This window comes from Epinephelus lanceolatus, chromosome 17, assembly GCF_041903045.1.
Source record: "Epinephelus lanceolatus isolate andai-2023 chromosome 17, ASM4190304v1, whole genome shotgun sequence".
Lineage (NCBI taxonomy): Eukaryota > Metazoa > Chordata > Actinopteri > Perciformes > Serranidae > Epinephelus > Epinephelus lanceolatus.
Genome location: NC_135750.1, coordinates 34,413,260 through 34,436,089, shown reverse-complemented (window position 1 = coordinate 34,436,089; position 22,830 = coordinate 34,413,260). Strand labels below are relative to the sequence as shown.

General features: G+C 40.6%; 1 protein-coding gene across 14 annotated transcripts in view; it reads right to left on the bottom strand.

The window, feature by feature from the left end:
* Nucleotides 1–18,470, bottom strand: part of rims1a (regulating synaptic membrane exocytosis 1a) — a 132,478-nt gene extending 114,008 nt beyond the window's left edge. For 13 of the 14 annotated variants that reach the window (XM_033613539.2, XM_033613542.2, XM_033613544.2 and 10 more), the window contains exons 1-2: nucleotides 17,965–18,459; nucleotides 12,107–12,181 (exon numbers count right to left, since the gene is read on the bottom strand). In XM_033613539.2, the coding sequence (XP_033469430.1) occupies nucleotides 12,107–12,181; nucleotides 17,965–18,125 (236 nt within the window). In that variant the 5' untranslated portion in view covers nucleotides 18,126–18,459. Of the gene's footprint in view, nucleotides 1–12,106; nucleotides 12,182–17,964 lie in introns of all 14 variants that reach the window. The other variant, XM_078176205.1, reaches the window with a different exon arrangement.
* Nucleotides 18,471–22,830: the final 4,360 nt, after the last annotated feature.

Here is a 22,830-nt window from a genome sequence, read left to right as displayed (position 1 = left end):
CTTAATACTATTAAAGACTTCTCAGGACTTTTCCAGGACCTGTGGACATGCAGCATGTCAGCTGGGATGTGCGAAGGCTGGGGTGGATTAGGGAGGTAGTTTGTGTACATGTACTGTGTTACAACTTGTTGTCAGTGAGCCGACAACAACAGACCCCCCACCGGTCATTTCATCGATTATTGGCTCTGGGATCCCAACCCAACAGCCTGGGGCCCATTGGAGGGCGTTCACCAGCTCTGGTGTTGGTCAAGCTCTAAACCTCATCACCGTTGTCAGCTGAGTGGATGTTCAGGAGCACAGTAGCTGCAGGATGACAACTTTTACAACCAAAAAGAAAGAAAGTGAGAGGAGGAGTGCTTGACAAGACACTTAGCTCTGTCACACACACTAACATACAAACACACACACACTTGTAATTGGACAAATACCTAAGGAAGACTATTTTTGGATTAAGATGAGATAAAGCACAGAGTGTAGAAGACTGAGAGAGAGACGGTAGAGAAAGGAGAGAAAAAAAGACTGAGCTCCAAGAAATAAAAAAATAAAAGAACAAAAGCTTAAGAGAAGGAGATAAAACAGAGGAAGAGAAAGAGAGAGATGGTGAGATGGAAGGCGGGATGAGAAAGAGAGAGAGAGGAGGGACAGATGGAGAGAGCACCAGAGCCAACAGCAGAGCTAAGTGGGTAGTGTGCTCCCCAGACAGCACTCCATATGGCCTGGCAACGCCATACACAGCCAGGCAGCACAAACACACATATACACAGCATGTATACCCACAGACACACACAGCATGTATACACACACAGATACCCAAATACTGCTCAACACAATAATCACACGTAGTGCATATTCACACATTGTCATGTACCCACACATATACAGAGCTCGGTCTGAGGGGGAAGTGAGGGGATGCCACCCCCAACTCTGTAAAGAAAGGGTTTGTTTAAAGTGTGTATGGTCATCTGACTGCTCAGACTTCAGCATAAGATTGAGCAATCTCACCAATTAACTTGGTGAGTACAAGCTATTTTACTATTAGGGACTGTTCTTTACTCAGAGGAGGGGGGTGGCTGGGGCGTGACTTTCATATATTTTTTTGTTTGTTTGTTTGTTTGTTTGTTTGTTTATGACCCTCTCTGAAGCTACAAATATTTTTCCTTGATTTTTAAAACTTACCTTTTGATGTTTGAAAGTTAAAAATCCTGGAGTTGTGAAAAGCCTCGGTTTTTAGACTCTTCCGTGCATGCTGGCAAACATTTTATTTTTGGCCAAATTTTTAAGGAGATAAAGAATAAAGTGATTTTGATGAAATATCACTATTTTAAGCTAAGACTGGGTTATGTTACTTTTCTGAGAGAAGCATTTATCACACAGGACGTGTTCAAGGATCGTCAGAAATTGGAAAATCCAATGATAATGTCTATTTTTACAGTTTTTGGTCATGATAAGTGGTGTAATTTGGGTGAAAACATGGCTTCCAAGACATCTGTGGTAAAATGAATACAAAATACAACCATTTAAACTTGTACACATCTCTCCTAATCCAAAATAAAAACATAAGTCCCTCCCCAGTGCTTAAAAAAAATTATGTGACGTGCATCTCCTTTTCTGCACCACCCCTTCCACCCTCATAAATATTGAAGAGTCCCATAGAAAGTACTTTTTGATGAAAATAAGACCCAAGTTGAGCATAAACATCTCAAAGGTGTAAAATGTCTACAGAGATACACTCATGCTACAACTTTTTTGCTGCTTGATACAAAAAAAAACCTCACAGTATTTTCCACGACTAATGTTAACAGCCAAGCGTTCCACTTTAAGACAGGCTAGGTGTGTTTGTGATTTAGTCTGCCAGCAATCATTATAGGAAGTGAGATCTTCTTGTGTGTGTGTAGAAAAATACTGTAACCTGGCCGGCAAGTGCCACAGACACAGAGAAACACATGTTTTTCTGAAGCTCCAGTAGTCAGCAGAAAGTTTCTAGATAAGCTCACGTTCCAGTATAACGACTGTTCACCGCACAGTTGCAGGACTGTAGCATTGGGTCGATTTCTGGTTTTGCTGGTCCGGTCCAGTGTAGGAGCTTAAACTGGTTTGATTCTATGCAAACCATCTGAACCAGTATTTGTCATTATAACACGTTCTGGCAAATTAAAAAGTGGTCTAAATCAGCAACCTGTGCCAACAGCGTCACAGTGCTAAATCCCACATGATCAACATAATATTATGTTTATAAACGGACTAATGGAGCCAATAGTGTCCAACTTCACAGATGAGCACAGCAACATGAAGGAGATCACATTTCAGGAGACGGGAGGGGCAAAGCATTACTCACAGTTTGTTGACAACAAAGTTCATGTATTTTAAGGTGAAGAGAGGAGATATGAAACTAAAACTGCACCAATACAGCAACATTTTGGATTTGAAGTAAACAAAGGGGTGCCCTAAATAATTGCGAACAACATAGCACTACCATTGTGAGCCGAACTTTTGTCAGGCACCTTCTTTCTATCTACATCTGTCGCTCGCTTTAAAAGCGTTGCAATGATTCCTGAAGTTGAAAAGAGGAATTATCTACATGATACCTTCTTTTTTTACTGCAAAAAATAAAATAAGGTGCAGCTGCCTGGAGGGAAGTCGCCGGGTAACTAAAGGTTTCTGGTGAACTAACTGACCATCGCTAATAACAAGCAAGGCTACCTGCTGTTGTCTTAATTATATGTCATTTCCATTAAATATCACAATATACAATGTGGGATTTCTGTTAAAGCAGCCCATCTTTTACGTGGTTACTCCTCCCGTCTGATCTCATGCAAACAACTGATATTTACATAGATTGTTTACACGAAGTAACATAAGTGCAAATTTAATGGATGTTCCACTCAGGAGTGGCTGCTGAGTCAAGTGCACTGGTAAAATTCAGTATACCAGTTCAGTCCAGCATAAGGCCTTAAGGTCCCATATTGTGAAAAGTCAGATTTTCATGTGTTTTTAAAAATAAAGCGGGTATAGGTGCTGCGAAGGTATATGTTCAGTCCGCAGAGAAATGCATTGTTCATATTCAGAAACTTTGCTATTGATTGGTTTCTGTGAATGTACCACCAGGTCATAACCATTCTCAACTGGTCCTTTTGAATTTCTTGTTTGAATGTTTTGCAGTGTATATGACCAACATCAGATGACAGGAAGTAAACATGGATCCAGGCAGCTGCCTTGCATCTAGTGTTGCATCAGACAAGGCAGACAATATGAGAAAAATAATGTGTTTTGTATTCAAGTATGAACATGAATATGAGCATAATATGTAACCTTTAATATTAGTTACACCAGCCTAACCCTACCGAACTGTAAAGAGAAGGTACAGGCTACAAGCTGGGCTAAGGCTAACAGAGTTAGCCTAAAGAAACCAGAAGCCTGCCAACTATGGTAACTTTAACACATTAATCCACGGAAGAAGTCTGTCTGATAAACAACCAAAGCACGCCCAGCTAGTTGCCGACAACTGCCTGAAAATGTTGGACAAACAGGAGAACAACATAGAGGAGCCCTGTTATTTTAAGGTGAGCAACACACATTATTAATATGGCATTAGATCAATGACTTTAGCCTGTATTTAACCAGTGTATTACACTACCTACCCCCACTACTGCTTTTATTATTGCAAGTTTTACTGTTTGTGCAGATGCAGTCCCCCACTAAACCACGCCAATATTTCTAGAATGATTAATTATTTCCAAATGGAGCTATTCAAGACATTTGGTCATAAATCCTTAAAATGTTTATATAACAATATACTATATCACAGAGAAAAAACATATCGCAATGTCAGTTTATTTTCAATGTCGTGCAGCCTTAGTGATCATAAAATGTTTGGTTCATACCATCAAGTCATAAAATTCCCATCCCTTCCTACTGACTATGCACAAGATCCAGTTTAAAGCAAAAACTCTATCCGAGATGGAACTCTCTCAAGCATACAGAAATGTAAGTGAGAGCGTGTCAAGTCCCTCCCCGGTCCCCGCTGGAGCAGAGACTCATGGGAAGACCAGGATAACAGCCAATCCCTGAAGGAAGTGAGGAAGTGACTCCTCGCCAATCCCAGGGGTCACCGAGGTTACTACGGGGCTGCTGGGCCATCGCCATGGTACCCTGCTATCAGGGGACACCTGGCCAATCACATATAGTGATGTGAAGTGTAAACACCTTTACACTGCAGTACATTCATGTTCCCTTTACAGAAGCATGGGGTTTACTGTGCAGACGTGGGTGGCTGGAGGGAGGGACAGGGGTGGAGCGAGACTAGAGAATCCTATGCATGTAGAAAGTAATGGCACTTTGACGCAATGTGACCACACCTGACTAGTCTGTTGTCATGGTGCAAAAGGCAAAGAGAAGAAAAGTTAATCTCACAAGTTATATTTTTTGACCACAATATTTTTTACATTATATTTAAAAGGTCTATTATTGATACTGCGACATTTATGTCATGCTCCCACAACATGTCATTATTTAATGTACAATGTATAAATTTTGCCACTAGCGGTCCCTCAATCAAAAGACAAAAACAAATGACGGAGCAATGACGTCACTACAGTCACATTATCCTGGTTAGGATTAAGTTCAATGCTCATTGTTCAGGAGGATTTAACCAGGAGATTAAAACTGGTAAAAACACTGATCAGAGTTTCGCTCTAAAACTCAGTGCTTCTCAGATGCTGTTTGGCTTGTCATGGAGGGGCTGCTAGCCCCGCTCCTGCTAATACGTGCTCAGCTTTTTTCTCTAAAAACTTAAGAGCCAGATGTTCCGGAGGTTTTTACCAGGAGCCGAATTATCCACAGAGGTCCCTTTCTCTCCAAAACAAACAGATCAGGTGATTTAAACTAGCAAAAACACAGAACAAAACAGTTTTGCATTAAAATCAGTGTTTCTTCAATGCTGTTTGACACAGCATGGACTGGAGCTGAGCTGCAGCTCATGTTTGCTCAGCTTGTGTCCCTGATAACTTAAGATCCAAATGACTAAAATTCTTCATCCAGTGAAAACATGTAGTTAAAAGCGACTAAGCTCAAAAAAGTGTATCGTAAAAATGTGGCCTAAAATTGAATTGAAGAAGTCAATTTTTAACAGCTTCTGGCAGACAACCACAACCCTGATGCATGCACAAAGAGGTATGATGCCACTAATGGGGGTCAGTGACCAAATGACATGACAGTTTGATTAAAATGACAGATTTCTCATTGGTAGGATAATGTAAGTACACAACTCAACAAAAATACAACAATAGGCTTGTCGCTTAACAGACATTTTACTGCAGAAAAATTAGATATTATAACTTTATATAACTTTAGAAAAAAAAAGCATAAAGCTTTATAGTGTGTGTTGTTCCATGGATTAAAATTCATCATGGTTTGGGATTAAATGGGTTAAACTCAATGCAACACTGGTATGCAAAAATACTGCATTATTAACACAAGAATGTTCAATTGAGAACCTTCAAGACAACATACAAGCATTGAATGACTAATAAACATGTGGTATTGCATGGGAAATATGCTCATTTAAAATGCATTCAGTAACACAAGGTCATTAATAACTCACATTTTAACAGTGATATTATCATTTGAAAACCTTGCATATGGTAATTAACTCCAGCTGAAGGATTACATGTTCCCCTAAAGACTAAGAAACGTCTGCAACTCCTGGGCTTATTAAAAGTTTAAAACCCCCAAGAGATTAACTCAAAAGTACACGGTGGTCAAGTTTAGGACAAGCCATTTTCTCTTACAGTGCTCTGAGATTGCCAGCAGCTCAATCAACAGCTCACCAGAAGTCCATTCTGTCTCTACTGAGCCGATCAACCTGACAAACATTTGGCAGGAGCTGGCCATCAGCAGCCAGGTTTCCCTGCCCACTTTATTTCCTACAGACGTTACGATAATTCTGTGAATAAACATTATGCCTTGAGAAATACACAATGAGCAGTCGATGTCTGCCATCAAGGTTTCCCGGAGCTATGTTTTTTTTTTTTTTTTTCTGTAATTAGTAAAGGAATGACCGATGTTGTCCATAATGAGATGATACTGATATTTAAAAAAAATGTGTTCTGGGTTTATCAGTTTACAATGCCAGCCTTATTTGCTAAGTAGATGAGCAGGTAAATGTTTCAACCACTGCAACAAGACAAAACTTCATAAATACGACACTAGATGCCACATCATCCTTCGTTTGAATGTGATGAAAGTATAACCAATTCAAGCTTGAAACATAGCTCTTTTGAATTTTTCTTGCTGCTAGCTATCCAGCTAGTTAGCATTACTATGATCACAATAACAACTTAGTCAACACAAAACCAGTCATTTAGCTTTTGTTTTGCTTGCTTTTGATTTCATTTTTTTGTTTTTTGGTAAAAAGCGATGCTTTGTCTTATACTATGTGTGAATTTGGCATTATAAATTAGAATTTCTCTGTCACAGTGGAACATTCAATTTAGATAGCAAGTAGCCACGTTCTGCCGCAAATGGACAGTTTGAAAAGATATCAGTCAAACGATACTAACCTAAAGTAACGATATAGGTAAAACAGCTTGTCATGACAGTAAAGTAAAAAGGCTAAAGCTAAGTCTACAATTGAGTATTTTTTAAAATTTAGTTTTGAAAAAATCCAAATGAAAACACAAAAAAACAACTGAAGCACTGTCAAGATCATGCCAATGCAACCCTAAACCACACAAAAAAGAAGATGTTAGCCAAACAGAAAGCTGAAAAAAAGGTATTTCTGAAAGGCTACCTGTAGCATGCAAATTTTCATTTCCCAGCACTATTTTAATTTGGACACATCCACCATTGCACGAAATGCCACCTTATTTGTGACACCTCACCAAGGAAATAATAGCGCACACTCCAACAAGCTAAAACCTGTGTTCCCCGTCTATACGTCAACATTGAAAAAGTTTCTGAAAATCTTCAACATGAACGGAGTTTTACAATAGGTGAGTTCAGTGACCTACAACTAGAGCTGGGTGTCATTTTAAAAAAAAAATAACAATACCAGTACTATTACCAGTAGACCTACCCTTAAAGTGATACCAATAGAGTACTTTACTTGTTATGTTTGGTTTTTTTTTTTTGGTTTTTTTTTTACTTCATTCAATACCTATGGTGTGAATTAGGGTTGCAACAGTATGAGAATTTCACAGTACAATAACTGTCTCAGAAAATACTGCAGTTTCGCAGTTTCGCAGTTTCGCGGTATCAGAATGAACCTTACAGGGAGGTCCTTTTTGGTTGAACAAAATTTTCATTACTATAATGTTAGTGGAAGTACGTGTGAAAAGTCTCCCCTTTTAAAATAACTAAAATAAAGGGGAGATTCAATGTCTAGTTGCATTTTTTTTTTATATCGTAGACAAGCAAACAAACAGGGTATGATAACCATCACCTTTTATATCACGGTATACCTTAAAATCGGTATACCACTGCAACCCTAGTGTAAATGGGAGCATTAAGTTGCATAAAATGCCATCATATTTTCGAACGTTTTGGAAGAATCTGGGCATGCTGAACTGCCTACTCGTACAAATACACCAGTCTCGTCTTCACCACACCACAGACTGTATGGGTTGGAGCTGCTGTGGCAATGGGCCAATCCCTCATTACATTAAATCTAAGAAGGCTTGAGGTGATTGACTGCAAGGAAAAACCATCCAAATAGTCATTTTTTTACATCTGGGTACAAAAGGATCCAATGCAGGTATTGTTTCACCTGAGAAGTTTGGACACGACTGAGATCTCACTGCTGTGTTCTTTCGGTCAATACCATAAAGGTATTGAGTACTGATACCCAGTACGCAGTTTAGGTATGCACAAAAGGCCAAACACATGAAGAAGCTTAGGCCTAAATGTTGGTAATTTTATACCCACTAACTATACTGTGTGCTCAACTATCACAGACAGAGAGAGAGAGGGAACGATTACAGTATTGTGAGAGAACACTGAACCTCCATGCTAAGGCCATGTTCAGACAGACATTAGCACATTAGTTAAGTGTGGGTACTGATGCGGAAGGCGCCAGCGAAAACAGGCCCGAAGGAAATAAATTTGAACTTGGGTGATGGTTAAACAGTACCTAAAGCAGCAGGCCCCCAAAAGACAGCCTTTACATTTTTTAACAGTACTGTTTTTGGGTGAAACACCGGCTAACAGAGTCAAATCAATTTTATTTACAAAGCCCAACATCACAAATCATAAATGTGCCTCAAGGAGCTCAACAGTCCTTTTGGTTTGATGTGGTTTGCATTAATATCACTTTATAGACATAATAGTATCCCTGTCCCACTTCAGCGGCCCCTGCAGAAGGATTACTGTTGGAATACTGACTGTTAACGTCTGGTGAATAATGTGGGAAATACTGACCGGAAAGGCACAGATTGTATAATGTTATAAACAGGGGCCATATTGTGGGATTCCTCAGAGAAGCAGATGTGCTCCAGCTGACTTACTCTGTAATCCCACCTCACTCTCTGATCCAACAACACACACACACACACACCAACACACACACATACAGTGCACACACAGAGAACATAAACAAGCTTTATCCTTTGATCATTGTGAGGCAGAAAAAAAGACATTACTGGCTGCTGTGGTCACTGCGAACAGAGCTGCGTGGAAACTCGCATTTCAACACGTAAATAAGCCAGAGATGCTCATATGACATCAAAGAGTGAAAACGAGTGTGTTTCAAATAATTCAAGTCCATATTAACAACCACTGATTAAATAACAAGACTTTACCCACACAAAGCAGTGAAGGAAAAATGATCACTAAGCTGAGCCGTTATAAAGAACCGCTCCTGACCATCAAGCATCCAGTCCACACTAATTGGAGACGAGATGGTAGAGGATATTTTAGCAAAAACTAACTAACCACCTCAGTGTGATGAAAGTTGGCAAGCTTGCAAAGGGATAGAGGAATATAGAAGCATGGAAGTTGGCACCACTAAAGCTGAAAGTAAATTTCCAAATGTGAATTTGCATACCAAGGTTTACTTTTAACTATAACATCAATGTCAGTAAAAATCACGGCAGTCTCCTCCATAAATTAATGATACGATAGCAATATCTTATAGTCGTCTGATATAAATATTTCGACCTTGTTTTCAGGAAATTAGAGTTTTTCTTTTCTTTTCATGTGTCAAATACCATTAAATACTACAGTACCCATGATTCTCAGTAGCCACCGCTATAAAGGTATAGCCAGTGTGAAGATTCAGAGTTCCATCAGATTCAGATTACTTTGTCGTCACAATAGGTAGCAAACCACCACGTTAACCTTTGTGATTAATATTTGCCGCGTGGAACTTGTAATTGATTTCTCTACTAAAGACTGCATGCTGTCTTGTTGCTCCAACAGCTTGTCGGCTTATACTCACTGTCAGTTAAAAAAAATGAATGTGTTCTTACTTTCATAACCCTAGGTGACAGATATAGTCCCTTCAACTATGCAGCACTATTTGCCTAAAAAAGTGTCTGATGTAAAGTGCTAAAAAGTTAGCAGGGGTGCATAACTTTACTAGAACATGGGTATTATGGGTATTCAATGAAAACATTTAGCTAGCTTGATATGCTCTTTGGCTTTGGTTCACCTATGGAGTGATTAAAACAGCGTAAATAAAGATAAAGGCCCAGTCACTCCAAACGCATTAAATACCGACACTCAGGCAGTTACCCTCTGCTTCAGATATCAATGCACCAGGCACCTTTAGAGTCAGTGTGAGACAAACCCTGTCATTTTGTTAAAGCTCAGAGCAACTGACATAATGTAAAGAGCAAGTAAGTCCAAATAGGGTAGTGGGTCAAACAGACTCCAGATTTTCACCCAGGAGACTACTAGGGGTGTAACGATCTATTGATCTGGATCAATTTATCGATTCAATGATCATAATATCACTAATGCAAAGTGAAAACACCATAATCTTAAGAATACACTTTTATTTTGAAATTCCGTGTCACCGTCAAACAGCAGCAGGCAAGCGGCCAAGAGAAAGAAGGTCACAAATCAGCAGTGTGGAAATATTGTCAGTGATGGAGAAAATACTGATCAACAGACAAAGCACATCCCATATGTAAATAATGCCATTATGAGATAAAACCAGACATACCTGCCTGGTCAGACATCTCACTTAGTTCTGTTTCAACAATGTTCGGCTGAAAAAACCTGCATGCAGGCTGAAATTCAACCATGTTGTTCTGTCGGGAGATGCAGGGACTTAAACCAACAGGGAGTAAGAAAAATAATAACATTATATGGAATTAGTTAATTTGTAGAGGAAAAAAGTCTGCTAGGCGCTAGGCTATGTTGTATAATGTAAACATGCTTAAGCTTATAATGGGTCACTAGCAAAAAACAACTGTTTTGTGTATGAACCTTGACAGTTAATACTGTGCTGAATTTGATACGTTTGTTGAATGATCTTGGTGTAAATGTTTTAGGGCTGTTTGGAGAAGTTTGCCTTCAGGGCTTTAGACCAGATAGACCTGACGTTTTATGTGTGTTAGTGGCGTGGATTTAAAGTAAACTTTACTGCACTTATTAGATATGTGTTTTTTTATCTTTTATGGCCAAAAGTGAAAAAAGACAGGGGTGGTAGAATCTTCATCTTCGTTTTTTTAATAACAATGTAGCACTGTATGCTAGTGACATATGTTATGTTGGTAACAAATGTACTCAACCATGATTTTTTTTCTTAAATCTAACCACTTGCTTTTGATGCTGAAACCTAAGGAGGTAAACCTAAAACCCATTTAACGAGCAGCAACTGTACATTTTCTGTACAGACACTGCTTGTAATGAGCAGAACTTGATACGCTGACCTCGAGCATCCAAACTGGATGTTGGAGGGATACCTGGCGCACCCAAGCGTCATTATTGGACGAGTCGAGAGTGAAAATGCGTTTGGTCACACAAGCACTTAAACCAGCTACATTTTTACGCAAAACTTTTACAGGCATAAATCTTAGAAAACAGAGGACGCCATTAAAGCTTATTAGCACCATCTATTTTTATATAACCCTGTACTGTTGCTGTATTGTCCGGTTGGCAACCACTAGAGCTAGCTGCCAGCTTACCAGCCTGGAGATCAATTGGGACTGACTAGGGCTATCATGTTCCTGGCTGGCTAGCATGTTTTAGCTCTCCTGCCACAGTTGTTTTTTGGCCTTACTATGGAAAAATAGACCTGATTTACTATGTTGGTCATTCTTATCAGACATCATGGCTGCCATGCATTGTTCAGCTGGGCTCCAAAGCTCATGTGAAATTTCAGACACAGGTCAGAAGAAGTTGAACTTAAACATGTCACACACACACACACACACACACACACACACACACACACACACACACACACACACGTGATGGAAGTCATTCCTCCAGACGGGCAGTTTGACAATAGAGCTGAGCAAACTGTGAGACACCCAGAGCATCTGAATCCAGCGTAAGCCAGCAAAGCTACGGAGGAGGAGGACAACATTAGCTAGTCTCTAATGACTCAACAGGATCTGGACTGGACTTATCACACTGACCGTGTCCATCTTTACAGTGCAAGCCATGTAGATGGTGTCTGATAGATGACAGACAGCAACAGGGCTGTGAGTGTGTTTAACAGGATAGAAACTCACTCTGAAGGTAAAGAAGTGTGTGGCTTGTAAACATGTATTTTCAGTGATACCAACTGGGGCAAATTCCCTAAATATGAATAAAAAGTCCAAATGAGGTGCCAGTGCAATGCCATTCAAACTAGAGGACCATACAAATTCCATAATAATGGCTTGAGTCACGCTTGCAAAAGACAGTCACCAGAACACGAGTTTATCTTTTATACCGCTGACTCATCCAAGGTGTAAAAGAGATTTCACAACAAAACACGGATGTGAGGCAAAAGAACAGACTGCCAGCCCTCGACTGGAGGTTGTTTTGGGCTTTTGGGGTGAAATGACGCTAAAGTGACGCAAAAGCAAATATTAACACCAATTTTAAACTCATTTTAAATTCCATATCCACTAGGTGACAAAGAGTTGGTGGTTGAAAAACAACCATTGCCACTCACCGGACGTCATTTTGCTGTGGAGGTTTCTTCTGCCCAACAAGGTTCACCGTTCTTGCTTGGATAGGCTTCTCTTCTCTGAAACACACGGAGTTAGGGAAAATGAAGTTAGCGCAAAACTCTATTATTAACTTTGTTCTGTTTTTTGTATATAGCCAAAGGTCCCATATTGTAAAACGGCAGATTTCCATGACTTTTTTATTATAAAGCAGGTTTAGGTGCTGTGTAACTACTGTCAAAGTATTAAAACGTTCAGTCCACAGAGAAATGCACAAAAACTGTGCCTTTAGACGAGCCGTCAGGACTTCTGTGAAGCTGTGATGTCACAACTAAACTATGTAACGGTTGAAATTGCCACTATGGTATTGTTACAGTCATTCCCTGGCTGCAATCACTGTTCAGAAACACCAAGATCGCAGATGTGGAAGACCCGGAAACACTGACCAATCGGAGCAGACTGGGCTTTTCGGGAGGGGGCTTAAAGAGACAGGTACATAGACAGAGCTTTTCAGGCGAAGGGTGAACACAGGTATATTCAGGCAGGCAGGATGAGAAAAATAATGGGTTTTTTGAACATTAAAGCATGCAAACATGTTCTAGTGGAAACCCAAAATGCAAGCGTGAACCTGAAAATGAGCATCATATGGGACCTTTAATTTATTTATTTCCAAACTCATGCTCCAAACAGAATGCTGTCTAATGTCAGTATTACTATTAAGTTTTGTAGATTTGTTGGACAGACTTTACCTGTCGTCCTGCAAAACACTTTAACGCTTTTGCCTGTCTGCCTGTTATGTTCATATAAATTAAAATAGATGATGAGCATGAGTCCAGACAGTAGCCCTGGTTCATTTTGTTATGCTATGCTTTCTTATGAGTAACTGCTAGCTTTGAGAAGTCAATATTTGCCTTCTTATTCTCCAAAAAACTTTGTGTTTTGAGGCTTAATTTGGTTAGGATAATGTTTTCACTCTTAATGAATTGTAGCAGAGTTGTTAAGGCATAGACGCTCAGTACAAGTATTTTGTGTCGCCTGAGTTTGAATGACATTGTACTCAGTCAAACCAAAAAAGCAAACACTCCAAATGCAAAGTAAACTGCTCATTTAGACTCCCGTCGCAGAGTCGGAGATACCTTTAGGCGTCGATGACAGGCCTTAGACAACAATGACATGCTTTCAATATGTCCGCTGACACATTCACGGCATGATTCAAAACCATCTCATCCATAAACATGAACAGTGGGCTCTGATCAGTCAGATCACAGAGGAAACTCAAGAGAGAAATCCCCGCCAACACCCACGCTGTCTAAAACAGACATGTCTTTTTATCGTCAATACTGTGGGTACCCCTCTCATTATGAGACGCTTTAGGAATGGTGATATCTCTTTGCTGCTCATGGATTTCAACCATCCTTTGCTTCACTGGTTGTTTAAAATCAGCAGTGATTGAGGTAGATATGACATCCTCAGAATACATTGGTAAAGGTTACTCCGTTACATAGTTGAACTGTAGATAGCTTATGATGATAATGTTACTGATGTTACGTGTTTACTAAAAGATTTTCATACTGTATGAAAATCAATGGAGGCCAACAGATGTCTGAGTCTGTAGGAAAAAAAATCTTTCAAATATCTAAAATACTGCAGCATGATTTACAAAATGGTTGGCTGTAATGTCAAATCTGTTATTTGTAGTTAATATGGATGAATCGGTCCAATCCACATTAAACCCGATTTTTTGGCAACGTTATTATGTTCAGCGTTTCCATTATACGTTCATTCACAACAGCCTGACGATTTAGTTTTTAGCGTTAGACCACGAGTGTCCAAACTTTTTTGAATGGGGTCCAGATTAGATAATGTGAAAATACCTGGGGGCCAGCTGCTTCTCACATCATATGGGTTATTAAAAAAAAAAGAATTCACATAAAAATGAGAGAAATGCAACTGTTTCATCTTCCACTGAAAAGGTATTCAACTTTTCACTGCTCCTCAAAGTGGCAGCCCTCACTGTTGACTTTATGCTCCTTTCTTAGTTTGTTTGCTTGTTTACCTCTAATGAAAATGCCCTATATCCACCTGTGTAACATTAGTTCCTACTTGGTCTTCAAACTATGATAGTCCTGCTATCATGAGGTGTACGAAAAAGGAGAAGTGATCTTGCTTGGTTAACCATTATTGGGTGGGGTGCCACATATAGTATGTTTTTAATGACACAACAAGAGCTGTTTAAAATCTGCTGGCCCCGAGCCAGACTTTGGAGTTTGGATATGCCTGCATTGGAGCAATCCCTGGCCTCATGTTACTTTACACAATAATCATTACAATCAGTTCCACACATTTAGGGAAAAAGACAGCCCTGGTATTGGATTTGCACTCTGTATCAGCAGATTTCCTACATTCTGGTATAAGAAACAGTATCAGGAGGAAAATGTTGGGCTAAAACATGCAAAATCACTGGAAAGGTCCTTTAAGGTTTTCTGAAATGAGGTTGTATGAGGTACATAGTAAGCTACCTTCAGTATATGGCGATAGGCATGCCCCCAGTTCGGAGAAGCAAGCAGGAGTCCCGACACAGAAGCTCAGCAATGTACTGCTGTGGATGCAGGTTGGCAGCAAAACGCTATTTTAGCCACCTAAAAGAAGTCCCACCTAAAAAATCAATTTCAGTTTCAGTATATGCTACAGGAAGAATATTTACACTGCTTTACCTTGCTGTCAGACTGTCCCTTTCCTTTGACAACTGTAGAACTTCTTATGCTTTAGCACAACTGTGCCACGCACTGTATTACGCCACAGATTAGCTGTTTGGGTCAGACTTTCAGCGGTTTATGAAAGAGACAACAAATACAAGAAAATAAAATAAATGAGTGATTATGACAGCGACAATAAAACGCCATTCACTGTGGAGTCAAGAGGATACCATTATGAACCAGAGTACAGAGAACAACTTTTGCAGAAGGAGACTCAGCGGGCCGAAAGAGAGATGCGTAGGAATACGAAAGTTCTACGAGTGAGAAAATGTAGTGCCAAAGGAAAGGGCTGTTTGGCAGCAAGGTCAAGTGGTGAATTTCTTTTCAGTGTGGTGTCCACTTAAACTGATATTGATTTTTTTAAGGTAGGGCTTTTTTTTAAGTGGCTAAAATATGTTGCGGCTGCTCCCCCTCGTCAAAGTACAGCAGTACATTGCTTAGCTTCCATGGTGGTACTCATGTCTGCTGACTAACATCTACTGTGGGGAACACACTGCATATGAATAAGTACCTCAAACAATCACACTTGAAAAAAATTGAACTATCCCTTTAAGCTGTTTTGCTTGAGATGTTACAGCTCTTCGGAAACTATCACACAGTGGTGTTTTTCCTCATACACACACACATACATATACACTCATGTCTATCACAATATGTATTGTTACATTGGCATATAACAATATGTTCGATATTGTTGAATCCATATTATGCATTGTAGGTTGATCAGCTATTATAGAGAGTACAATGCATTGCAATGTTCCTACACTGTCTTTCTCATCTAGTCAAGAAAAAAATAAACATGAACAACTGACGCACAAACACCACGTACCTAACACTTTCATCTACTTGAGCCTTTACAATGGATGCAGATGTGTGTTTCCTGTTTTCATTTAGGACTAAGACAAGTTTGGCACCTTCCTACCTTCAAGGTGAGGGCACTGACATACTAGCTCTCTGTCCAATGAAAATAAGTAATCAATTTGACTTATTCAGTTACTTCCAGAGACTAATGATACTGAGATGAAGTGATTGCAATGCAATGCAAGACTGTACTTCCACTGAGGTTCTGGTTTCATCAGCTCAGTGCAATAAGGAAAGGCCATCATGACGGCTAAACTGTCAAGTTTGATGCCTTGTGCTTGACTGTATCAATAAAACGCACATCTTTTAGTTGAATTCTTGTGTTTGTGATTCAGCGGGGGAACGCTACTCGCTGATCATTGATGTTTTGTTATATTGCTGTAGGGAGGAGCTTTACTGTACTACGTTCACGACTTTACCTCTCCGTTTATGTAACTGGGATTCAGGCTTTAGATCATTACATTTACAGTTTATCAGTCTTTCTTTCTCTCAATGATTTTTTTTTGTCATACACCACTTTAGCTCATGATAATTATTGACAGGATGTCACTGTTTACCCTTAATTTATTTACCATGACATCATTGTTGCTATGGCTATATACCAACAGGGAGGTATGCGTACATATACTGTTATCCTATATGCTTTAAAAACAAGAGGACTGATGGTGAGTATATCTTCTCATAGGAGCAGTGTATCCTCTGCCTCTCTGCATTACAACCCACACTACCCTACTGCTAGTACACTCACCATGCATGTATTAGTCAACCAGTGCAGCTTTTCAGTGCAGATCGTAACGACACACACACGCACACACACTGCTTTTGCTATGGCAATCTCCATCCAAACAGTGATGAGAGGAAACAGTGCTGAAGCCAGTATAGGTTAAGACATGTATGTGCTGACAGCCTGCCGTATTTGCAGCTGCTAGGGTATGATATGAGTGAATCCTCGGCTGCTAATACATTACTGAAAATGATGCATAGCCACTTAGAGCCGGAGCTATATATTGGACATTCCCTTCTTTAGATGCAATGAATCGATCTTCCGTTCCAGTGCTGGGCTATCAGTCCGCACAGAGGGCTTAAAATAGAACAGGGACGTAAAGCTTGAGGAGCGCCTCGCTTAGGTGGGTCGGTCTATCTTTCTATCTGGCCATCTATGCATGCAGCTTCATGCAGACCATGCAGAAAACGTGAGAAAGGCATCGTTTCAACTTGATGCATTTTCTGGTCCTGGAGGAAGGGGGTGGATGTGGGTTCATTTCTGCAGAGACTGCAGTTGACAAATAAATCTGGAGGAGACTTTTCTCCATGCATGTATGGTGGTGGTATAGAAGAAGAGGAGGAGGAGGAGGAGGAGGAGGAGGAGGAGGTGGATGCTCACAGTGAATATAAGTCACTCCTGATGCAAAATGACATTACACAGGCACCTTTCTTCCCCTGTAATAGGCCTACTGGTTCCATAACAGCCTGAGCGATGTCTGTTGCAAGAGCACTGGCCTACATACAGTGCATACGGCTGGGAAAGGCTCAACCGCACCCCAGAGCTGAGAACAGCAGCTGTTGAGATGGATGCTGCACAGATAAAAGCCAACAGGGAGGGTTTTACTTTTACTACTCTCAATGCCAGGCTCCAGTGAGCCTTCTGCAATTTCCTGCTGCATCTATAAATGAAACATTTCAGCTTAAAGTCCAAAATACTCGCCACTTGACTCAGGCGTTTGTGTGAATGGCAGTGATGGTAAAAGGGAGTGCAGATGAGAAATCAGTTCATATTATTCATCTGAGTGGAGTGTGATGCTGCTGATGATGGGGCATGGTGACACACCCCTTCATCCTCCCACCGTCCTCTTCTTCCTCCCTCCTGAGCAAACTTACACCTGACCCACCACCACCACTCTCACAGAGCCTCTCACAGGAGCAGCGAGAATCTGCAAACTGGAGGTGAACCTGGTCTACACTGCCCATTGCATGTTTTCTCTTGCACACAGCTGTAGCCTATGGGCCTGTGAGTGAGTGAGTTCTGTTGGGGGGACCTGCAGGATGTACACACACTCGCACACACACATACACACACACATGCATGCATGGTCAGATACAGTGAAGTGTTGGTGAAACATTGCATCCATAAGAGAGAAAGGAGGTGGATGGACTTCTTCAGAACGGAAATAGCCCAGGCCCAGTCTCTCTCTCACACACTCATACACACTAACACACACACACTTTCTCCTCTTTCTCCCTCTTACTTTAACATGGCCTCCTCCTTCGCCTCCTCCTCCCGTTGCCGAGCCAGCACAGCCATGATGATCTTCCTCTCCTCCTCCGTCAGATGGCTCAGGTCCGGCTCCGGGATGGCCGGGGCGACGGGTGGGCGCGGGCCGCCCCGAGGGCCCACCGAGGCGAACATCTTCCCCACCACCACCACCTTCCCTCCCTCCCTCCTCCTCTTCCTCCTCCTCCTCCTCGCCTCGGTCGGGATCACGGATAGAAAACCCGCTGGCGGAGCCCACGGATCACGACATGGCCCACGGACAAAGCGGCGGTTGGAGCGACTGATGCGGAGTTCCCATGGCGGTGGCGGGGGGCACCCAGGGCGGCGGCGGCAGCAGCAGCAGTGTCGGTGCTAGCTGTGGTAGTAGTAGCAGCGGTAACTGTGGTGGTGGTAGCGCTTCGGTTCCCGGTTGCCGTTTTCAGCCTCTCCTTCTCCCTCTTGCTGCTCCGCTATCTTCTCCCCCCACCCCCCTCCCACCGCCCGCCCGCCCGCCTCTCCCCTCCACCACCTCCGTTTTACGGGGAGCCCATATCTCCGGCGGTCGGTCGGGATGATGGCACACGGGAGGAGGATCTCGCTTCCTTCCTTCAGGCCAGGCAGAGAGGGGGGTCCCCTGAACACGGCTCGGGTCTCCGCTCGGTCCGGTGGGCTGGCTGTGTGGCTGCGGGGCGAGGCGGCGACTTCTTGTTTTCCAGCGCCGCCGCTGATGCTGATGCTGATGCTGCTGTCAGGGAGACGGAACCGTCAATGGGACCGCAGCCCCTCAAGCGCGTTCACTTCTCTTGCGGCGGGAGCGCGCAGCCCTCATTTGAGAATGGGGGGCTCCACTCACCGTTAAGATGCGCGTTCACGTCAGCCTATAGCACACTAGGAAATAACGGGTTCCTCAAGGGTGCATTGTGGGTTTTGTAGGACCATGATAAATCATGGATGTTTGGAATCACTCCGAAAGTAACCTACCCCTTATTTATTTATAATTTAGGCTACCATTGAAAAACGTTATGTAAGGGACTGTTCGTTATTTAAAGGAGGGGAGATGGTGGTAGGCCTACAAAAAGAGGTAGGCATTTCAAAAAAAAAATTCAAGCACTGGAGAGGGACTTTGGTTTTTTATGTTGGATTAAGGGAGGGGCATATAGGCTAAATTTAAATGGCTGAATTTTGTATTTTTTGACCGCATTTATTTTTTATTTATTTATTTATTTTTTATTTCCATTTTTAAAGAAAACATGCCTTCCAAGCCGCAGGGTTGGGAGGCATGTTTTATTAGCCTTTATTAGCCTTTTATTAGCCATGTTTTATTAGCCTTTTTGCACAGGTCTTTTTAAGAGATAAAAAACGCCCTTAAATCCTGCTTCAAACACAGCACCAAGGCTCTAAATGTGGGGTTAATTAACAGATATATCAGTACATTAGACATGTAAGGAGTTTTAAGGGATTCATGATTTTTTACCTTAATTTCACCTTAATTAAGAAATTTAGGCCCTTAAGTTACAAATTAAGGGGTTGCTTCTGTTTGTTTTTTTAAGGGACAAACCTCTTAAAATTTACCAAGTAACATCACATCCATAACTAAATACTTTTTCAGTGGGGTGGAACTTCAGGGCTTCGCTAAGGAATTGGGGTTTAAATTACAGTAGTGGATCATAATATAATATTAGGATTTTAATGTTTCTGCTTGCATTAAAGCTTATAAGGTGTACAAAATGCAAGTCATTTTTTGTTACAAATTAAGGGATGACATTCATGTTATTTCCTTGTCATGCAGATAATCAATTAAAATACCTATTTTACAGTTAATTTGTTCTCGAAACTATCTCAATCCATTAATAAAATATCTTCATATTATTATTTATGAGTTACAGTAACATTGTTATTTATGGGTAATTGAATAGATTTATGAGATTCAGTTTCATTGTGTGGTGTACAAGGTGTAATTAAACACATGAGCTGTAACCTGTATCTATGGATGACTCCCAGTCCCTCGTAGTGGTTCCACGCATGGTGCAGTTATAGGATACCTTTGAGAGTTCAGATTGGACACAAGACCCAAGTTCCTCTGCCACTGATTTAAGGCAATTAAACTGTGTCTGTGAAATAAAATAAGCAAAGACAAGAAAATGTCAGCCGTACCCCGACCATTATTTCAGTGTGTCAAGTATAGAAGAACATTGCACTCAACAATTAAGTAACTGTGCAGTGTGTAGCTTTTAAAGTGAAAGGGTTAAGAAGAGTGAATGAAAAAGCTTCAGATCAGACCATCAAAAAGAAATCTGTGCCTGTATGATACGTGAAGTAGGTCAAAATAAAATGATGTAGTAATATATAACACATACTGTCATGAACGCAAGTCTACAGAACCATTTTCTAGTATTGGATGAAACCTTTCACAGTAAGAGTGTTTGCACTCTCCTCCTCCTCCTCCTCTCTCCCACCACTCATTGCGTGTTAGAATGACGCGCATCCCCCTTTTTTCTCCTTCCTCCCCCCTCCCTCTCTCTCTCTCTCTCCCCCTCCACTCCTTCCTTCTGTCCTTCCTCCTTATCCATCCTTCCAGCAGTTCCCTGCTCCCACCACACACACACACACGCACACATGCACATGTACACGCACACACACATGCACTACTTCCTCATGCTGAAAAACAATCTGAATGGAGCCTGAGGTTTACCACATTGCCATGCACATGTATGGCTATAGGGTGACATTTACAGTATGTCAGTGTACAACATTTTAATTATAGGCTGTGTGGAGGGGAGGGGGGTTCCCAAACATTACTACGCAGATACACAAGTATATGCCACAGCTGGGAAGTGTATGAGACAAGAAGAATTGTGCTGCATTCATCTAAATTTATTAATTAATTATTAATTGTACTTCATTGGACTATTTTTAGTCACAGATCCAGATTTAATAAAAAATTATATCTGAACTACCCAAGATTCACTGAAGACAGTGATTCGATTTGGAAATTGACAACATTTTATAAAGCTGATAGTAACCCTGTACCAAAATCAGACTATGCCACGATTTTCTAAACCCTCAGAGAGTCCTACAGGCCCCTAGACACAGTGCTGTAAACCAGTTGAGTCCAGGGCGGACAGTACCACTGTAATTACAGTTAAATATAAATCAGACTCTGAATCTCTATTTGTATTTCAGCACCATGGTCAGCTCACTGAACAACAGTACTCCATACATGTACTGAGAGGAGCAGTCGCAGCAAGACTGTTGCCAGGAGCATGCTGGGACAGTAAACATTTAGACAAAAGGCAACCAAACACATAAATATCATCATCATCATCTCCATACATGCCCAAACCTACAAACGATTCCCTGAACATTACTGCAGGCATGCAATGTGGCATGCTTGCTCAGCAGCTTTGAGGGTGGTTCCTACTTAAGGTGGCAATGTTTAGACAGGAAGCCAAATACCTAACATCTTTAACCACAAATGTTTGATCGCAATAACTGTCAGATCGCTTTGATCTCTTTTCAAGGATGCATAGAACAGTTCCCTACTGCAGCAAAAAATATGGAAATATCCATAGCATTTGCTAAAATTAATGACAGACAGACAAATAACATGACCACACAGAGTATGTATGGCATGCAGGTCATGGCAGTAGTCTATATGTTCTGATGTATCAACGCCTTTAGTCAAGGGTTGTCTGATAGCTGGATAATGTGGTGGTTGCACAGTAAACTATCAACTATATTATGTCTGGTTTAAAAAACAACAACAGTAGTTTCACTATGAAGGTATCTGGCATGTTTCAGTGATTCTGTCTCCATTTCCCACATAACTGGAATAGTTTGATGGTACTTGCAGTCACATATTCCCAGACTTTTTCACCTAATGCTTGACTGGTTGCTTGTATGCACTTTCAGTCTATGTTGTGCTTTAGGTTATTTGTAATTATTTGTATTTGCACTGAATACAAGTAACCCAAAATAAAAACAGAAATTAGGCAATATTGATTACATAAATTGAATAAAGAGGTAACCCGATATTTTAAAACTTAGACTAAAAACAGTGCTGTGTAAATTAAGAAAGCATAGCTACTACTATTCATTAGTCATACTTCTACTGTTATTATACACATATGACTATTGTCACACAAGTATACTGTCAGATATTAATACATACTTTCAACATATTGTACCACAGTAGCCAGAACTATAACTATAATATTATTACTTTCATTAATGTTGTTGTAAGCTACTGTCATTACCTGCATCTCTCTCTCTCTCTCTCTCTCTCTCTCTCTCTGTCTCATTGTGTCATATGGATTACTGTTAATTTATTATGCTGATCTGTTCTGTACGACATCTATTGCACATCTGTCCGTCCTGGAAGAGGGATCCCTCCTCAGTTGCTCTTCCTGAGGTTTCTACCGGTTTTTTCCCCGTTAAAGGGTTTTTTTTGGGGGAGTTTTTCCTTATCCGCTGTGAGGGTCTTAAGGACAGAGGGATGTCGTATGCTGTAAAGCCCTGTGAGGCAAATTGTGATTTGTGATATTGGGCTTTATAAATAAAATTGAATTGAATTGAATTGAATTACTATTTATGCTACTACTGCTACTACTAATAATATTAATAACAACAGTTGTAGTAGTAACGCTTTACTGATTAGGCTTTTTTTTTTTTTAAATTTGATTTGATTTGATTTTTATGTCATTTTATTATTATTATTATTACCATTTATTTATTTATTTATTTATTTATTTATTTATTTTCAAATAGCCTATATAATGCATACCCTTTTTAGTATCTCATTTTCATGTCAGCGAAGACAGTAAAGTTTACTGCTGCGTGTGAGTTGTATTTTATTTTGAAA